At 64.7% G+C, this 16,087-nt stretch overlaps 4 protein-coding genes across 4 annotated transcripts; 3 read left to right on the plus strand and 1 right to left on the minus strand.

The window, feature by feature from the left end:
- The first annotated feature begins 324 nt into the window (after positions 1–324).
- On the plus strand, positions 325–2,753 carry HYAL3 (hyaluronidase 3). The gene is made up of 3 exons (XM_074151948.1): positions 325–1,964; positions 2,072–2,161; positions 2,311–2,753. The coding sequence occupies exons 1-3, from the start codon at positions 1,068–1,070 to the stop codon at positions 2,656–2,658; spliced, it is 1,335 nt and encodes a 444-aa protein (XP_074008049.1). The 5' UTR covers positions 325–1,067; the 3' UTR covers positions 2,659–2,753.
- A 431-nt stretch (positions 2,754–3,184) lies between these two features.
- On the plus strand, positions 3,185–5,058 carry LSMEM2 (leucine rich single-pass membrane protein 2). Its single transcript, XM_074152725.1, has 4 exons — positions 3,185–3,206; positions 4,402–4,542; positions 4,628–4,837; positions 4,922–5,058. The coding sequence occupies exons 1-4, from the start codon at positions 3,185–3,187 to the stop codon at positions 5,056–5,058; spliced, it is 510 nt and encodes a 169-aa protein (XP_074008826.1).
- Positions 5,059–5,303: 245 nt separating this feature from the next.
- Positions 5,304–9,278, minus strand: IFRD2 (interferon related developmental regulator 2). The gene is made up of 12 exons (XM_074151693.1): positions 9,228–9,278; positions 8,776–8,892; positions 8,563–8,647; positions 8,306–8,430; positions 8,065–8,222; positions 7,797–7,847; positions 7,371–7,540; positions 7,151–7,256; positions 6,755–6,892; positions 6,479–6,607; positions 6,310–6,405; positions 5,304–6,163 (listed from the first exon to the last, which is right to left on the minus strand). Exons 1-12 carry the CDS (start codon positions 9,253–9,255, stop codon positions 6,083–6,085), a joined length of 1,284 nt encoding a protein of 427 aa, XP_074007794.1. The 5' UTR covers positions 9,256–9,278; the 3' UTR covers positions 5,304–6,082.
- Positions 9,279–12,755: 3,477 nt separating this feature from the next.
- Positions 12,756–14,967, plus strand: LOC141467361 (2'-5'-oligoadenylate synthase 1-like). Its single transcript, XM_074151845.1, has 6 exons — positions 12,756–12,991; positions 13,165–13,459; positions 13,539–13,726; positions 13,809–14,050; positions 14,139–14,271; positions 14,351–14,967. Exons 1-6 carry the CDS (start codon positions 12,806–12,808, stop codon positions 14,891–14,893), a joined length of 1,587 nt encoding a protein of 528 aa, XP_074007946.1. The 5' UTR covers positions 12,756–12,805; the 3' UTR covers positions 14,894–14,967.
- The last annotated feature ends 1,120 nt before the right edge of the window (positions 14,968–16,087 follow it).

A 16,087-nucleotide genomic window follows, 5' to 3' on the forward strand; every position in this document is an offset into this window, starting at 1 on the left:
GGGCTGGCACCAGCTCCCCACTTCCCCCTGGCCCCGCTGCCCGGGTGAGGTGGTCCCCATTCCCTGCCCTCTCTCCAGTCCCGCCTGGCCCCCGGGTTGCCCGGCTGGTGCCCTGGGACCACCACCAGCGTGGCAGGGAGCCAGGGCCACCACAGGTTCTGGGGTTTGGACTGGTCCCAGTAGCGCTGCCCAGTCCCACCAGTGGGACTCTGGGGGGGGCGGCTGGGGCTGACAGCATGCCGTGGCTGCCGCACTCCCCACTGAGCAGCCTGGGGAAACCTCAGCTTGGGGAAACCGGGGCACACGATGGCTGGAGGGGCACTGGGGGGAGCAGGGCAGGAAGATGCGGGCTGCAGGGTCCCCTGCCTTGCACCACAAGGGGGGGCAGGTCGCCCAGCCCCTCCAGGCAGCTGGTGGCAGCAAGGGCTGGAGGCACTGTAGCAGGAAGGTCATGGAGAGCGGCCGGGCCCCGCGCCGGGGGGGATTAGCGCTGTCCTTGCTGTGTCACGCAGCCCTCGGGCCCATCCCCTGCCTAATCCCCTCGCCCCAGGTGGCTGGCTGGCACCAAGCAGGGGCACCCGGCCCCCTCCCACCCTGCCTGGGCTGAGGGGGGACACAGAGCTGCCCCTGTGGCTCCACCACACCTCTTGGGGGGCTCAGCCCCTTGGCAGGGTGCCCGGCGTGGCTCGGCCCTGCTACAAAATGGGGAAGAGGGGGTTGCAGTGCCAGTCCCCGTGAGCCGGCAGGGAAACTGAGGCACTGGGGTCGGCAGCTTGCAGTGCCACACCAGAGCTGTGCTATGGCTGGGGCTCTGGGCGGTGGGGCGCAGCAGGCAGAGGTGAGGCAGGACGTGTCCGAAACTCCCAAGTTTGCCGAGTCCTGTGGGATTTTGGGGTGGACAGCACATGCCTGTGGGGCAGCCCACCTTCTGTGGCTGATCCCAGTGCATCACAGGCTCAGTCAGCAGCACTGGCACGGCCGGGGTGCCCACTGCACCCCGCCACCTCACCCCCACTGCTCTCCTTTCCCCACAGGGTGCCGGCCCCACAGGCAGCCGGCGACACAGGATGGTGCCGGCACTGGCACTATTGGCTTGTCTGGCGCTGGGCACAGCCAGGGGGGAGAGCCCAGCACCGGAGCCCCTGGCAGGCGGCCGGCCCTTCGCCGTGGTGTGGAACATCCCCGCTGGCCGCTGCCAGCGCCGCTTTGGCGTGGAGTTGCCCCTCAGTGACTACGGCATCGTGGAAAACCGGGACGGCCACTTCACCGGCCAGAACATCACCATCTTCTACAAGAACAAGTTTGGGCTGTACCCCTACCTGTCACAGCAAGGCGTCCCCCACAACGGGGGCATCCCCCAGCGCATCCCCCTCGGCGCCCACCTTGCCAGGGCGACGAGGGACATCCACCGCCTCCTGCGCTCCACTTTCCATGGCCTGGCCGTGGTGGACTGGGAGGAGTGGAGGCCCCTCTGGGCCCAAAACTGGGGGGCCAAGCGGATTTACCGGGCGGCCTCGGAGCAGTGGGTCCGGGACCAGCACGGCCTCCTGCCGGCGCGGCGGCGGCTCCGGCTGGCCCGGCGGGAGTTTGAGCGGGCAGCGCAGGCTCTGATGGAAGAGACACTTCTGCTGGGCCGGACCCTGCGCCCGGGGGGACTCTGGGGTTTCTACCGCTTCCCCGACTGCTTCAACGGCAACTGGGCCAAGGAGGCCAACTACACCGGGCAGTGCCGGCCAGCGGAGGTGGAGCGGAACAACCAGCTGGGCTGGCTCTGGGCCGCCTCGGCCGCCCTCTACCCCAGCATCTACCTGCCGCCGGCGCTGCCGCCCGCCCTGCGCCCCCGCTACGTGCACCACCGGCTGCGTGAGGCCCTGCGGGTGGCCGCCTTCGGGGCCGATGGCCTCCTGCCCGTGGTTGCCTACTCCCGCCTCTCCTTCCGCCGCTCGCCCCGATTCCTGGAGCTGGTAAGTGCCACATGCCTGGGCGGTGGGCACGCTGGGGGTCCTGCTGGGTGCGGGGATGTGTCTCGTGCCCCCCAGCCCGGTGATGTCTCTCTGTCTCTCCCCGGCAGGCTGACCTGGTGCATACCATCGGGGAGAGCGCAGCGCTGGGTGCGGCTGGACTTGTGCTCTGGGGAGACATGTCGTACTCCCGCTCGGCTGTGAGTACGGACCCTCGCCCCACTGGGGCACCGGAGCTGGCACAGGCATGGGACATATGGGATGGCCACATCCCCCATGTCCACCAGGGAAAGGTGGCCGGAGGGACCCCAGTGTTGGGGCAGGTTCTCACTGGTGCTTCCCCCCCCAGGAGAGCTGTGCCAGCCTGCGCCACTACCTCGTGTCCACCCTGGGTCCCTACGTGGCCAACGTGACTGCGGCAGCCTGGGAGTGCAGCTACGGGCAGTGCCACGGGCATGGGCGCTGCGTGCGCCGGCAGCCCCACGACCTGGGCAACCTCCTGCACCTCGGCACTGGCCCGATGGACGCTTTCCGCTGCCACTGCTACCGCGGCTGGGCTGGTGAGGACTGTGCCCAGTGGGTCAAGCCTGGTCCTACTGCCTCCTGCCTGTCACCCATCCACGCTTACAGCCTCTACGGGCACAACGACCTCCCGCCCACCGACATCTGCCTGCCACAGGGCACGTGGGGCTGGTGACCAGGGCTGGGGACCGCCGTGGTCCCCTATCCTGGCAGCACTGCTGCCTAGTGCTTCCTATGGTCTCGTTAACTTAAATAAATCTTCGTGGCACAACTGGCATAGTCCTTGTGGGCAAATCCGGGTGGGCTCTGTGGTACCCCCCAGGCTGGGTACAATTGCCATTGCTGCCAGGAGGTGGCAGGGACCCCAGTTTGGCACCTGCTGGGCCCACCTGTGCCTCAGTTTCCCCATGCAGGCTCTGCCCTGCCATCACCCCCATCCCATGGTGAGCTGGCAGCCCCTTTACCCTGGGAAGGGGGCACAGGGCACTGCCACAGACTGCTCTCTCTTTGCCACGCTGGCACCGTGCTGCCAGCAGCCCTGACCCCTTCCTCCCCTTGGCTATTTTTATCGCCCCCCCCCCCCGTGTTTCTCACTATCCTATTTTAAGCGGTGCAGTTGGCGCACTGGGAACCCAGTGCCCAGCTCCCAGGGGCCCCACACCACCTCGCTGCCCGCTCACGCCGCCCGGGCACAGGGAGCCATGCCCAGGGAGGCTGCAGAAGGTAGGCTGGGGAGTGGGCTGGGGGCTGGCGGGGGCCCTGGCACCCCGGGAAGGGGGGGACTGGGTGGCACAGGGCCACGGGGTTGGGATGCAAACAGCAGTCAAACGCTGCCCTCCAATACAGGGGCTGGGGGCAGAGATGCCCACCCGGGAAAGAAAGGGATCCTGGAGGGCTGTGGGTGCAGGGAGCAGGGTTTGGGGAGGGGGCAGGCAGTTGGCTGGCAGAGCACCCCCCTGCACCAAACCTACACCAAACCTGTCTGTGCCCCTCAGCTCTGGGGGAAGCGGATGCAGGGGTGATGGGGGTACCCATAGGCCAGCCCCCAGCCAAGGATAGGGCCCTGGGGAGGGTCTAGGGGGACCCTGGGCACCAGCCAAGGACCCCCCAGCCCTGATGCCTGCCAACCCTCACAGTGGCATGCACCGCCCTGACGGCAGCAGCGTGGCGCCACGCTGCCTTGCAACACGCCGCTGACCCCGTGAGGGATTGGGAGTGGGCACAGTGCCACCCTGCCCTGCTCCGCCGTGGGCACAGCACCCGGGCCCTGCCCGCTGCTCAAAAACCTGCAAACACACAGAAAAAAATCCTTTCCCTCTGCCCCAGCTTGGGCACAGCCACTTCCCAAGAGGGTCACAGAGCCATGCCTGCTCCCAAAAAGCCCCCTTCCTCCCATGGGGGACAAGCCAACCTGAGTGGTGAGCATCAGGACCCCCTGGCAGAGCATGCACCCCACATCTCCATCACTGCACCCCTAAGCAGTGTGTGATCATGGTGACCACTGGGCAAGCCAAGCCGTGCCATAGCCTGGAGCTGGCACTGCCCTGCCCTTGCCCAACGGCTCCCAGCTGGTCTCGGGAGCCCCAGCCAGTGCTTGGGCTACCCAGGCTGGGGGGTGGCACATTCCTGCCCCCAAGCCAGGGCCAGATTCCAGCCCCACTAACGAGGCTCTTTGATCATGGCCACCAGGTGCCCGCTAACTGCTCCGATGACAGCGCTGGGGCCGGGGAGTCACCGCCAGCACTTGCCCGCCAGCGGCTGCAGGGCTGTGCCAAGGGAACACCGGCATTGGCTGCCTGCCCCGGCACAGCACCAGGCTGGCATCAAAGCTGGGGTCACCTCCGGGAGGGGTCTGGTCCCCACAGCAGTGCCCAGGGCAGGCAGGTCCCACGCTCACCCTCTGCCTTCCTCCCGGCAGACAGCATGGGAAGAGCCGAGGGTGCCGCACCAGCAGAGGCTGGGGACCCTGACGGCAGCGAGCCTGGAGCCATCAGCCTGCGCCCCGTGGAGTCCATCAGCGACCTGCACTGGGCCTCGGGCGGGCACAAGGGCACCGAGGGTGAGAGGGGAGGGTTGGGGGGGCCCATGCAGGCCCCGGCGGTGCCGGTGGCTGGACTCTGACCTCTTCTCTCCCTTGCCCACAGGCAACGGCCCAGCTCCCTCCCGCAGCCTGCAGCGGCCCCCGCCTCGCCCTGCACCCCCCAGCCCCCTGCCGCTCCTGCCCACCCTGCGCCCCGTGCCCGCCGCCAGCCCCTGCCCCTGCCTCGGCCCTGGCCACCCCCTGCTCCTGGCCCTGCTGGGGCTCCTGGCCCTGGCGAGCCTGGTCCTGGCCACGCTGGCCATCTACTTGAGTGGTATGTGGCCCAGGGAGAGGGTCAGGGGGGCTGCAGGAGGGCCAGGCCGCCCATCCCCAGCATGTCCCTGTCCTCTCCCCACAGTCCTGCAGAGCCAGTCCGTGCGGGCGCTGGCCCAGTGGCTGGAGAGCCAGGAGGATGCCGTACGCCAGCTGCGGGTAGCCAGCAGGCAGCTCTGGGCTCTTCTCAACGTCAGCGCCGAGCCCGGGGGGCACCGCTGAGCTGCTCCCGGCCCCGCCATGGGCACTGGGCCACCGGGCCACCACAGGAAGGGGCACCAAAGGGCAGGAGGGGGGAGCGGGCAGCTCTACCACCCCCCCATCCTGCTCAGACCTGGCAGCATCGCCCTACGGAGCGGCAGGGACAATGCTGGCCCCCACCCCAGGCTGCGAGAGAAAGGGACAGGGCTGCAAGGACCGGCACCCACCCCAGTGACAGCCCCTCCTCTTCAAAACAAGGCACAAGGCACCCTCCAATTAGCCTTTTAATTACCTCCTGTAATCAAAGTCTTAGAAAATCACCACCATAGACACATTCCCAGGGTGACAGGCATTCCCAGCTGGCGTGGCCCCATGCCTGCCCAGGCAATGGCCCCCGAGGCTGCATGGGCAGTACTGGGACTCGCCTGCTGTGCCACCCCCCTGTAATTAATTTCCCACAAGAGGACTATTTCATATAAAGCATTTGGCTGGAAAAGGACTCAGAGCGGGCAGCTGGCAGGGCTGGGCAGCGCCTGCCACCCCACACCGCTCTGCCAGCACCCCTGGGTGCCAGACCGGCTGCGGGGAGGCAGGGGCTGTGCCCAGCGTGGCAGGGGGGAGCTGGGGAGCGCTCCTGCCACAGGCATGGACACCAGGGCCAGCTGCCCCACAGCCCTGCATGGCTCTGCCCTCCCACCCAGCCCTTCAGGCCACCCCAGTGCCCCCATGGGACTGGGGAGGGGGCACATGAGCCCTGCCTGCGAAAGGGGCTGCATGAACCCTGTGAGACCCCCTCCCACCATGCCATGCGGAGCCCCAGCCGCAGAGTGGGCACACAGCAGCACGCGACCCCCCCAGCTCTTCTTTTATCCTTCTTTTTTTTTTGGTTAAAAAAATAAAAGAGGGGGCAGCCCCCAGCGGGGCAGCTCCAGGCATTAAATACTCTGCTGTACATGAATAAAAGCCCAAGGGCTGGGGGCACCTGCCCCTCACAGTGCTGGGTCTGCAGTCCAGGTGGGCTGGGGGCTCTGCCCCCCTCTGCCCGTCACAGCACATCCGCCCGCTTGTCCCGCACCCGGCTCCGGGCTTTCGTGCGGGCTTTGAAGGCAGCCGAGTTGTAGAGGTGCTGGAAGGGGAGGGAAAGAGAGACAGGGTTAGGGAGTGCCCCTCTGCCCACCTCCCCACCAGCATCCACCACACTCAGGCGCTCGGCTGGAGCCCACGGCGGCACAGGAGGGGGCTGCGGGCACAAATCTGGGTGGGGACACTCACCTTCTCAAAGCGGGAGACCTTGCTGGCTTTCAGAGTGGCCGCATCCAGCACCAAGGGGGGCCCAAGGCCAAAGATCTCCCGTAGCAGCTCATTGTTCTGTGGAAGCAGAGACCTGTCAGCACCCGCCAGCACTGGCCCGGTATCCCCGGCACAACCACCCAGCCCCTACCTGGAGGTGGTGGCAGATGCCAGAGCCCAGCACCTCTTTAAAGGCTTGGTAGGTCCGCTGGCGCGCCCAGCTGTCCAGGTACATGCACTCCAGGCCAAATCGGATCGTCTCCTCCTGGTACTCCCCGCTCTGAGCGGAGAGAGGGGTATCAGTGATAACCTGGGCACCAGCCCTGTGTGTCCCCTGGCTCTCACAGAGAAGGGAATTGCCAGGCAGCTGGGCAGCAGCTGCACAGCCAGGGGCTCAGCAGGGAAGGGCACCACCAGCCTCCAGTACCTCGATGAAACGCAGGATGTCCCGGAAGATGGAGCGCTGCTTCCGTCGGTCTGTCTTGGCTCGGTATTTGTTACTCTCGGTAGCCAGGACCTTGAGCTGGGCACACAGGAACTCTGTATCTTGATGGCACAAGTCCTCCTGCCAAAAAACCAGCAGGGTTTGGAGAGGATGCAGCTCCAGGCACTGCCCACTGCTGCCATTGCCAGGACAGTGCTGGGGGATCACTAGGGCCAGTGCCTCTGCCTGGGCACCTGCTGGTGATGCCAGCCTGGAGCATCCCAGTGCCATCAGTGCCAACTCAGCCAGGGCATGAAGAGGGTGCCTGTGCTGACAGCTCCCTGCCACTCTGCTGCCTGCCCACCCGCTGCCTCCTGCTGCCCCAGCACCCTGCAGTACCTCCATGTCCTGGGCCAGCTCGAAGACCAGCGCGATAGTTTCCCCAGCCAGGATGCGCAGTGCGACGCTGTTGCTGGAGAGCAGCGGGGGCAGCTTCAGCCAGCAACTGGGACAGGAAGGCAGGAGGGCAGTCAGGGGGGGCAGGTACCACTCCGGGGACTCCCCTCTCCGCAGCTGGTTGCCCCACAACAGCCCCTGCACCCCCCTAAGCCCCACTCACTTGTCCAAGACACTCTTGACGTGGGAGGGGGGGCAGATGGTGAGGAGCAGGGACCACGACTGGAGTGCACTGCAATGCAGAGGGCCATGCTGGGTGGGTGCTGAGCCCCCCTCGCCTGCGCTGGGTGGGCTGAAGATGCCCTCCAAGCAGGACAGGCACGAGACCAGGTCCTGGAGGGGGGAAACCTGACTGTCAGGCCACAGCTGCCAGGAAGATGCCAAAGCGAAGCTGTGCACTGGGGACCAAAGGGGACCCACCCGGCCCAGGGGCACCAGGAGCTCCCCCCTCAGCTCAGCTCCATGCTGCCCAGGGAAGGGGCCTGGACTGTCACTGATGTCCCTGTGCCCCTTCCCCAGCTCAGCTCCAAGCTGTCCTGGCACCATGGGCCCTCCAGCAGGGGTACGGATGACACCCAGGTGCAGTTACCTCGAGGTCAGCCGCAGCAATGTAACAACACATGCCCAGGGCCGTGGCACACTGGTGAGAAACGTGGGGAAAAGGCAGTCAGAGGAGGCAGTGCCGCGCCAGATCCAGCACCCACCCGAGGGGAAGCGGGTCAGGTGTACCCCACCACTCCCCACAGCACCCAATCCTGCTGCCCTCCCTCTACCACAGCGGTACCCAAGGCATTGCCTGGGTTCTGCCCCCCACTGAGGTGCCTCCTGTGCCCAGGAGGAAAGGGGCCAGGCCTTACACTCTGCCGGGCACCAGGGCTGGCTGTGCTGTCTGTCAGGACACTGATGAGCAGGGGCTTCAGGCTTCGAAACACCTCTTCCCCCTCTGGGCCAGAGCCCATCTGGAGGCAGAGAAGGGTGAGGACGGTGCCTGCCAATGCCTGTTCCTCCCCTTTACCTGCGGGCAGCACAAGAGACCTCCCTCAGACACTGGTCACCAGGCCCACCACCCCGAGTCCCAGCACCTGCCTGTGCCCAGACCTTTCTTGAGACACTTCTCCAGGGAGTCGGTGAGCGTGAGGCGGCGCTCCAGCAGGAACTCAGAGAGGATTTTGGAGGAGAAGACCAGGCGCAGGCTCTGCAGTGCCACCTGCCGCGTCTTGGCACTGCAAGAGACCACGGGAGGTCACGGGGTGGGGTGGCCTGGGACAAGGCATGGCCCGGCCTGCGGCTGGCAGCAACAGCAGGGATGGGCAGCATGCCAGGCATGCCCATGGGGGGTGACAGCCGCTCCTCACCTCTTGTCCAGGAGGTTGTCCATGTGTTCCTTCAGCCTGTCCTCCACCTCCTCCTCCTGGCCTTGCTCACCCACTGCCTCGCTCCCTGCCAGGGTGGCACCCACGTCACACCAGTGCCCGAGCGCAAAGGGGGGGGGCCCACGGGTGAGGGACACAGCAGCAGCGCCATCACACGTGGGGGGGACACAGAGGGGAATGGGTGGCAGGGCTCACCTGTGGCCTCCTCGGCGGGGCTGGCCCCCTCGCTGGCGCTGCTGCAGTGGCTGAGCACCTCGCTGCCGGCCTCCTCATCGCTGGCAGGCGAGCTCGCCCGGGCGCTGCCGGGGCCACCTGCGGGGGGGTGAGGTGGCGACAGGCTCCTGTCAGCCCGGCCGCACGGAGGAGAGGCGGCACAGGGGCCACCGAGCCGGAGGTCCGAGGCCTACATGGGGCCTGCGTGGGCCCTGAGGCCTGTGCGGGCCATGGGGCCTGTGCGGGCCCCCGCGCCCCACTGCCGGCAGGGGAGGGCAGGGCGGTGTGCACACCCAGCCCGGCCCGGCCCGGCCCGGGGGCCCCCGGCTCCCCGTAGCCCCATGGCGGCGCGTCCCCCTCGATCCCCCCCGGCCCAGCCGCCCCCCTCGTTCCGCCGCCTTCCCGCCCTGCACCGCGCTCGAGCCCCCACTCACGGCGCGCGGCTCGGCGGGAGCGCGGCATGGCCGGCGCGCGCGGACCCCGCGCCCCTCCCCCGGCGGGAGGCCCCGCCCCCGGGCCCGCCCGCCCCGCCCCGCCCCGCCCCCGCCCCGCCCCCGCCGCGCGGCCCCCTGGGAGCACCCCTCGCCGTCTGCGCGTGCGTCCCCGCACCGGGCGGAGGGTGGTGGGGACCGGCGGGCGGCGCTGTGACCCCGACGCCGGCCGCGACCCCGGCCCCGGCCCCGGCCCCGTTCTGTCCCCATCCTTGACCCCGTCTCTTCCCTTGTCCTGTCCCCGTGCCCATCCCTGACCTCATCCCTGTCCCTGTCCCCCTCCCATTCCCACCCCTGGCCCATCACCATCCCTGCCCATATCCCTTCCTCTGCCCGTATCCCTGTCCCTGCCCATATCCCTGCCCCTGCCTGCGTCCCTGCTTCTGTCCCTCTCCCTGCACCTTCCTGTATCTCTGTCCCTGTCCTGTCGCAGTTTCCACCCTTGGCACGTCACTGTCCCTGCCCCTGCCTGCATCTCCTGAGGAAAATCTCTTTCCCTAGCTACCGTGCCAACTAATCTTTATGGTATGGAACTGTATGAACTTTCTTAAGATGCAGATATTTACACTGTATACCGCATATTTAGGGTTCAGGAGGCATGGCTGCAGGACGCCAGCTCACTGGCAGGAGGAGGAGGAGGAGGACAGCCCCACCCTGAAGGATGAAGGCCACCCCTGGACTCTTGAGATAAGGCCAGCACAGCAGCTCCTCCAACACCCCCCCCCCCACCCCCCTCCAGTCCGGAGACCCTCCCGTGACCTGGCCTCACAGATAAAAAAAAACAGAGTTGTAGAATGTTTGGGCTGGAAGGGACCTTAAGGACCATCGAGTTCCACCCCCCTGCCCTGGGCAGGGACACCTCCCACTAGACCAGGTTGCTCCAAGCCCCATCCACCCTGGCCTTGAACGCCTCCAGGGATGGGGCATCCACAACTTCTCTGGGCAACCTGTTCCAGCGTCTCACCACCCTCAGGGTGAAGAATTTCTTCCTTATATCTAATGTTAATGTCCCCTCTTCCACTTTGAAGCCATAACCCTCGTCCTATCGCTACATGCCCTTGTAAAATGTCCCTCTCTGGCTTTCATACACCTGTAGCAAGATGGACTCCAGGGATGCCTGGGCGAAGAAAGGGTGTTGTGGCCATAGAATCGCAGTGACTTTGCAAAGCAGGGCGGTGTATGTGTGTGTGCGTGCGCCACGTGGTGCCCCCATTTGGCTGGGACACTCCATGGGTGCAAATAAAGAGTGACTCTTGTTCTCACCTTGGCGTCCTGGACTCGGTCCTCGGGCTGCAGGGGCCAGGTACGAAATGTTTGTGACACCGGTCCCTGCCCCTGCCTGTATCCCATCCCTGATGCTGTTCCTGTCCCTTCCCCTCTCCCTGCCCACATCCCTGCCCATATCCCTGTCCCTCTACCTGTCCCTGCCCCTGTCTGCACACCTGCACGTATCCCTGCTCCTGGCCCTGCCTGTATCTCTGCTTCTGTCCTTGTCCCTGCTCCTGCCTTCATCCCCATCCCTGCTTGAATACCTGCTTCTGTCCCTATTTCTACCTCTGTCACTGTCCCTGCCCAAAACTACCCATATCCTTGTCTGTCCCTACCCGTAACTGCCCATGTCCCTGCTCCTGCCCCTGCCCACATCCTTGCCCATATCCCTGCCCCTGCCTGTATTCCTGCCCCGCTGCCTGCCCTGTTGTCACCCGACACTAAGGGGACACCCATGCTTGCTCCTGCCCATGTCCCTGCCCCAGCCATATGGCTGTCCCTGCCTGTATCCCTGCCCCATCTGTATCCCTGTCCCTGCCCATACCCTTATGTTGGGGATTAAAATAGTTTACTAATAGAATATTATAATTAGCTGTGTGATAACTTAAAATTAGGTTTAATTGAAACTTGAGTGGCTTTGCTGTGGCATGAGTGACTGGAGTGCAGAAGCCTTGGGCCACAAACCGTAACTAAACTTTAGTTGAACCTTTGCTTAGTCAAAAAGGGGAACTACTGGGAGTCTTGCACAGGGACAAACTGGACCAGGTCTGTAATTGAAGGAAAGGACCTTCGAAGAAAGAGAGAAACCATTCTATCTGAAGTCAACAGAAGACAGAGGAGACCCAAGTGCAGATAAGATGGGAGGAAGATGAAACCACATGGGCAGACAAAACGTGGAAGATGTTATTCATTCCAAACATCATAGAGGAAATGCAGCTACTAAACAAATCGATTGGACAAACGGTCCGTGTGGACAGAGATGTCAACACCTTGTGCAATATATTTGTGAGGCCTCAAAGGGCACAGGACAAAAACCCGGGGGGGCTGGTTCTCCTCGGAGACACCCAGCTCGAGCTGAAATAAACCGACTCCGTGGCAGAGCCTGGGTTTCCAACTCTTCCTTACAGTCGGAGGCTCAGACTGGATCCAGCCGCACCCAGACCCCCCTTCTGAGGAGGAGTTTGGGGAGCAAGGGGGGGCTGGCGGGCACCGGGAGCGCAGGGGCAGAGCCGCCGCGGAGCCACCTTCGCACTTTCGTTTCCAGCCGCCAGAGTCAGAAACCGAAACACTAACAGAAACTCCCGTTTCCCGGCTCCGCCGCAGCCGGCGCTTAAGGTGGCGCGGGCAGCAGCGTCCTGCCCGTACCGCCTGCCGCTGCCGAGGGGGCACCGGGACCCCCGGGGATGCTGGCACCAGCCACGTCCCACCGCCAGGGTGACACCAGGACCCCTGGTGATGCTGGTACCAGCAACATCCCACTGCCAGGGTTGACACCAGGTGCCCCGGTGGCACTGGCACCAGCTGCGTCTCATTGCCTGTAGCAATACCAGGGCCTCTGGTGATGCTGTACCTGGCTGTATCCCATTGTCTGGGGTGATACCAGGGCCTCCAGTGGCACTGACTACATTCCATAGTCTGTGGTGACACCTGGGCCTCTGATGACACTGGCACCAGCCATATCCTATTGCCTATGGTGACAGCGTGCCACCAGCACCAGCCGCGTGCCACCAGCACCAGCCACGTCCCAGTGCTGGCTTGCACCCCAGCCTGGACACTTGAGCCCCCAGCATGGGCACAGGCAGGCACTGGAGCAGGCAGGGCACCCCCAGCCCCGGGCACGGCTTGGCATGGGGTCCCCGTGGTGGGATGCTGCCTGCAGCTTCTGCAGACACCTGGGGCTATGAGGTCCTGCAGAACCCCAGACCCAGCCTGCAGGCAGCTGCCTGTGCTGCCACTGTCACTGCTGACCCTCAGCCAGGTGCCAGGGTGATGGCAGTGCCACGCAGACCCTCCTGTCCCCTCCCAGACCCTGTGGTGGTGGCACTGGGGACTCCCGGGGAGCTGTGACCGGGAGCGGGGAAAAGCAAAACTTCGATGCAGTGGCCACCTTAACTTCCTGGCGGTGACGGCATCAGAGTTGTGGTGACGCCATGGTGTCAGGGAAGGTTTAAAAGCTGCTGCAGGCGGGAGCAGGCAGAGAGATAGCTGCAGGCAGACAGGAGTGGACAGAGGGAGCGACCACATCTGGCAGGATGGAAGCCATGAGTGGGCTGCTGATGGTCACCGACAAGATGCTGGACACCTGGATCATGGAGGTCCTGCAGCCCAGCACGGATTTCAGAAACCAGGTGAAGCAGACAATTAGGCAGATCTGCGACTTCCTGAAGGAGGACTGCTTCCCGAAGGAGACCAACATCCATGTCAACAAGACCGTCAAGGTGAGCATTGCCTGGCATGGTGACCAGCCAGCACCCCTGCTGGCACCCTTCCCTCTGTCCCGCTGCTCCAGCTCATGCCCTGCCTCAGTTTCTCCCGGCAGCCCTAGGAATGGTGGCAGTGGTCCCTGTGCTGAGGGGCAGCTGTGCTGAGCGGGCAGGGCACCTCTTTGCAGGGTGGCTCATCAGGCAAGGGCACAGCCCTGCGGAACAGCTCCGATGCCGATGTGGTGCTCTTCCTCAGCTGCTTCTCCAGCTACCAGGACCAGAAGCGGAATAGAAAGAATATCCTGGATTTGATCAAGGTGAGGCTGCACGACTGCAGGCAGAGCCTGACGTTCACCGTGGACATCAGCGAGCCCCGGTACAAGGGTCCTGGCAATACACCGCGCTCCCTCAGCCTCACCCTCTACTCCAAGATCAACTCGGAGTCCACCGATGTGGACATCCTGCCTGCTTATGATGCCTTGGGTAAGGGCTGTGGGCTGCCGTGGGGCCGGGCTGTGGCCTCAGTGCTGGAATGGCTCTCACCCTTCTTCTTTTCCTGCAGGGCAGGTACGCAAGAACTCCTGGCAGGACCCAAATTTGTATGAGGATGCATATGTGGAGCTTCTGAACGCCAGTGGTGGCCCTGGGGAGTTCTCCCCCTGCTTCACCGAGCTGCAGAAGAAGTTTGTGAAACGTTACCCTGCCAAGCTGAAGAGCCTCCTGCGCCTGGTCAAGTACTGGTACAAGGAGGTAAGGGGCTGCCTGGCTTCCCTGGCTTCCACTGGGCACCCACCCCAGCCAGCTCTCACCCCTGTCCCCATCTTCTCCCCAGCGGGTGAAGCCACAGTGTGGCACCAACGACCTGCCTCCCAAGTATGCTCTGGAGCTGCTGACCATCTACGCCTGGGAGCAGGGCACAGTGTCCAAGGACTCCTTCGACATGGCTAAGGGCTTCCGTACGGTACTGGAGCTGCTGTGCCGATACCAGCAGATCTGCATCTACTGGGAGGAGTGCTACTCACTCCAGCACGGCAAGATCGGCGCCCACGTGAAGAGCCTGCTGCGCAAACCCCGGTGAGGACCATGCCTTGTGGGACCCATGCCACCCGCCCCATGGCACTGCCCGGGGCTGATGGCAAGCACCTGCCCTCTGTGTTCGCAGCCCCGTCATCCTGGACCCCGCCGACCCCACGGGGATCCTGGGCCAAGGTGATAGATGGGACCTGGTGGCACGGGAAGCTGCCAGGGACCGTTTGCTGCCCTGCGTCCGCACTGTCCAGCCCTGGGATGTGCAGGTAAGGCTGCCAGCGCCTGTGGACATCGTGGACCCCCCAGCCCCTGCCTGTTTTTCCACCCCTTCTCCTGTCCCCACAGCCGGCCAAGCCTGTGACGATTGAGGTGAAGCAGCTGGTGGGCACCAGCCTGAGAAGGATCGTCAGCCCAGACATCACCATCAGGAAGCTGAAGGATATGATCGAGCAGGAGTGGAGCATCCCCTGGTACAGGCAGCGCCTGGCGCAGCAGGAGCAGGGAAGGCGCAACCTCATCCTGCAGGATGGTGAGACCCTGGCCACCCACGGCATCTTCTACAGCACCACGCTGGTGCTGCTGCAGACCGAGACTATGGAGGTCTTTGTGAAGGATGAAAAGAACCGGACCACCACCTACATGGTCTGTCCCACCAACACCATCCGGCAGCTGAAGGAGCAGATCCACAGGGCGAATGGGCCTCACCCTGACCAGCAACGCCTGATGTATAACTCTGGGCTGCTGGAGGACCGGCACACGCTAGCACACTACAACATCCAGCCCAAGAGCATCATCTTCATGACCCTGCCACTCCGGGGGGGTGCAGGCCCCTGCAGCCCCAGTTCCCTGCCTGCTCGCCCTCCTGAGCATCATCCCCAGCACCAGTAGATGCTCCTGAACCACCCCTCCCTCTCTCCCCCCTCCCCCCCAGGTTGCGCTGGAAATAAATGCTTTGGTAGATCCTTGTGCTGCTCGTTGGTTGGGGATGGTGCCAAGTGGCACGGGGGGAGGGGGGTAATGGTAAGGGGGGACCCTATTGAGATGAGGGTGGGACATCAATGCCACCGGCTGCTGGGACAACACAGGGACACATGGGTGCTGCCTGAGCCTGAGGTGCCCAGTGGGGTCAGGGGTGCCAGCCTGATGCCAGCTGGACCTCAGGGAAAAAGCAGCTCCATCCCCTGCCTGCTCCTGCCCACAGCAAGTTTTAAACCTTCCCGGGCCACTGCCCCGGTGGCATCACCACCGGGAAGTTGAGGCAGCCCCAGCCCTGGGGCTTTGCCACCCCCGGCTCCTGGCCCCCGCTCCCTGGTGGGCTCCTGCCCTGGGTGCCCAGCTGGCCACAGGCAGCTTCCCAGTACGGGGACCCTGCGCCAGGCCCTTCCCAGGGCTGGCGGTGCCCTGCCTGTCCCAGTGCCTGCCTGTGGTGCCCGTGCCCCGAGATCACCTCCTGTCACTGCCGTAAGTGCTGGGCTGTTGACATCAAGCAGGAAACACGCCAAGCCAAGTTTCGGTTTTCCTCTTCCAGAAACGAAAGCACGGGGAGCTGTAAGCTTGGGGGGATCCCATCGGCATTGGCGATGTACCTGCGGGACGTGGCCCCCCCATCCAAGCACTGAGCACCCTGACCCCCTCGACTCAGAGTGCCAGCGGGGCTCCCTGCTGTAGCCCACCCGCCTGTATCCCCCCACTCACCCCCCCCAAGCGCTCCCCAGGGCTCTGGGACAGACACGGGACCCTGGACTGAATCTTCTGCTTTATTGTGATCAATTAGTACAAGCCCCCCCGCGCCCCTGCTCTGTACCCGGGGGCTAGGCACCACCTCTGTACCCCCCACGTCTCCTCTCTGGGCACCCCTCCTCCCGCCGGGCCCCCCGTGTCCTGCCAGCGCCCATCCTGCCCCTCTGGGATCCCGCTTCTGCCCGCGGCCCCCTGGGACCCAAGGGTGGCCCTGCTGCCCCGTACCCCCATGGCACCACGTGCGGGGGGGGGACGACACACAGCCTGGCCCTGCCACCCCCACCAGGGCAGGTTTACATTCATCTGTAACAGTCGTTAATAAATATTTCGGTGACTCTGCGG

This window comes from Numenius arquata, chromosome 8 (assembly GCF_964106895.1).
Source record: "Numenius arquata chromosome 8, bNumArq3.hap1.1, whole genome shotgun sequence".
In the NCBI taxonomy this organism is placed as follows: domain Eukaryota; kingdom Metazoa; phylum Chordata; class Aves; order Charadriiformes; family Scolopacidae; genus Numenius; species Numenius arquata.

Excerpts from the sequence above, each read along its gene's own strand:
- HYAL3 (XM_074151948.1), top strand. The coding sequence starts at position 1,068 with ATGGTGCCGGCACTGGCACTATTGGCTTGTCTGGCGCTGGGCACAGCC. Across the intron at positions 1,965-2,071 it reads CGCCCCGATTCCTGGAGCTG|GCTGACCTGGTGCATACCAT; the intron begins GTAAGTGCCACA and ends TCTCCCCGGCAG. Across the intron at positions 2,162-2,310 it reads TGTCGTACTCCCGCTCGGCT|GAGAGCTGTGCCAGCCTGCG; the intron begins GTGAGTACGGAC and ends TTCCCCCCCCAG.
- LSMEM2 (XM_074152725.1), top strand. The coding sequence starts at position 3,185 with ATGCCCAGGGAGGCTGCAGAAG. Across the intron at positions 3,207-4,401 it reads GCCCAGGGAGGCTGCAGAAG|ACAGCATGGGAAGAGCCGAG; the intron begins GTAGGCTGGGGA and ends TCCTCCCGGCAG. Across the intron at positions 4,543-4,627 it reads CGGGCACAAGGGCACCGAGG|GCAACGGCCCAGCTCCCTCC; the intron begins GTGAGAGGGGAG and ends CCTTGCCCACAG.
- IFRD2 (XM_074151693.1), bottom strand. The coding sequence starts at position 9,255 with ATGCCGCGCTCCCGCCGAGCCGCGCGCC. Across the intron at positions 7,848-8,064 it reads GCCCTGGTGCCCGGCAGAGT|TGTGCCACGGCCCTGGGCAT; the intron begins GTAAGGCCTGGC and ends GTTTCTCACCAG. Across the intron at positions 7,257-7,370 it reads GTCAAGAGTGTCTTGGACAA|TTGCTGGCTGAAGCTGCCCC; the intron begins GTGAGTGGGGCT and ends TTCCTGTCCCAG.
- LOC141467361 (XM_074151845.1), top strand. The coding sequence starts at position 12,806 with ATGGAAGCCATGAGTGGGCTGCTGATGGTCACCGACAAGATGCTGGAC. Across the intron at positions 13,727-13,808 it reads TCAAGTACTGGTACAAGGAG|CGGGTGAAGCCACAGTGTGG; the intron begins GTAAGGGGCTGC and ends TCTTCTCCCCAG. Across the intron at positions 14,051-14,138 it reads AGCCTGCTGCGCAAACCCCG|CCCCGTCATCCTGGACCCCG; the intron begins GTGAGGACCATG and ends CTGTGTTCGCAG.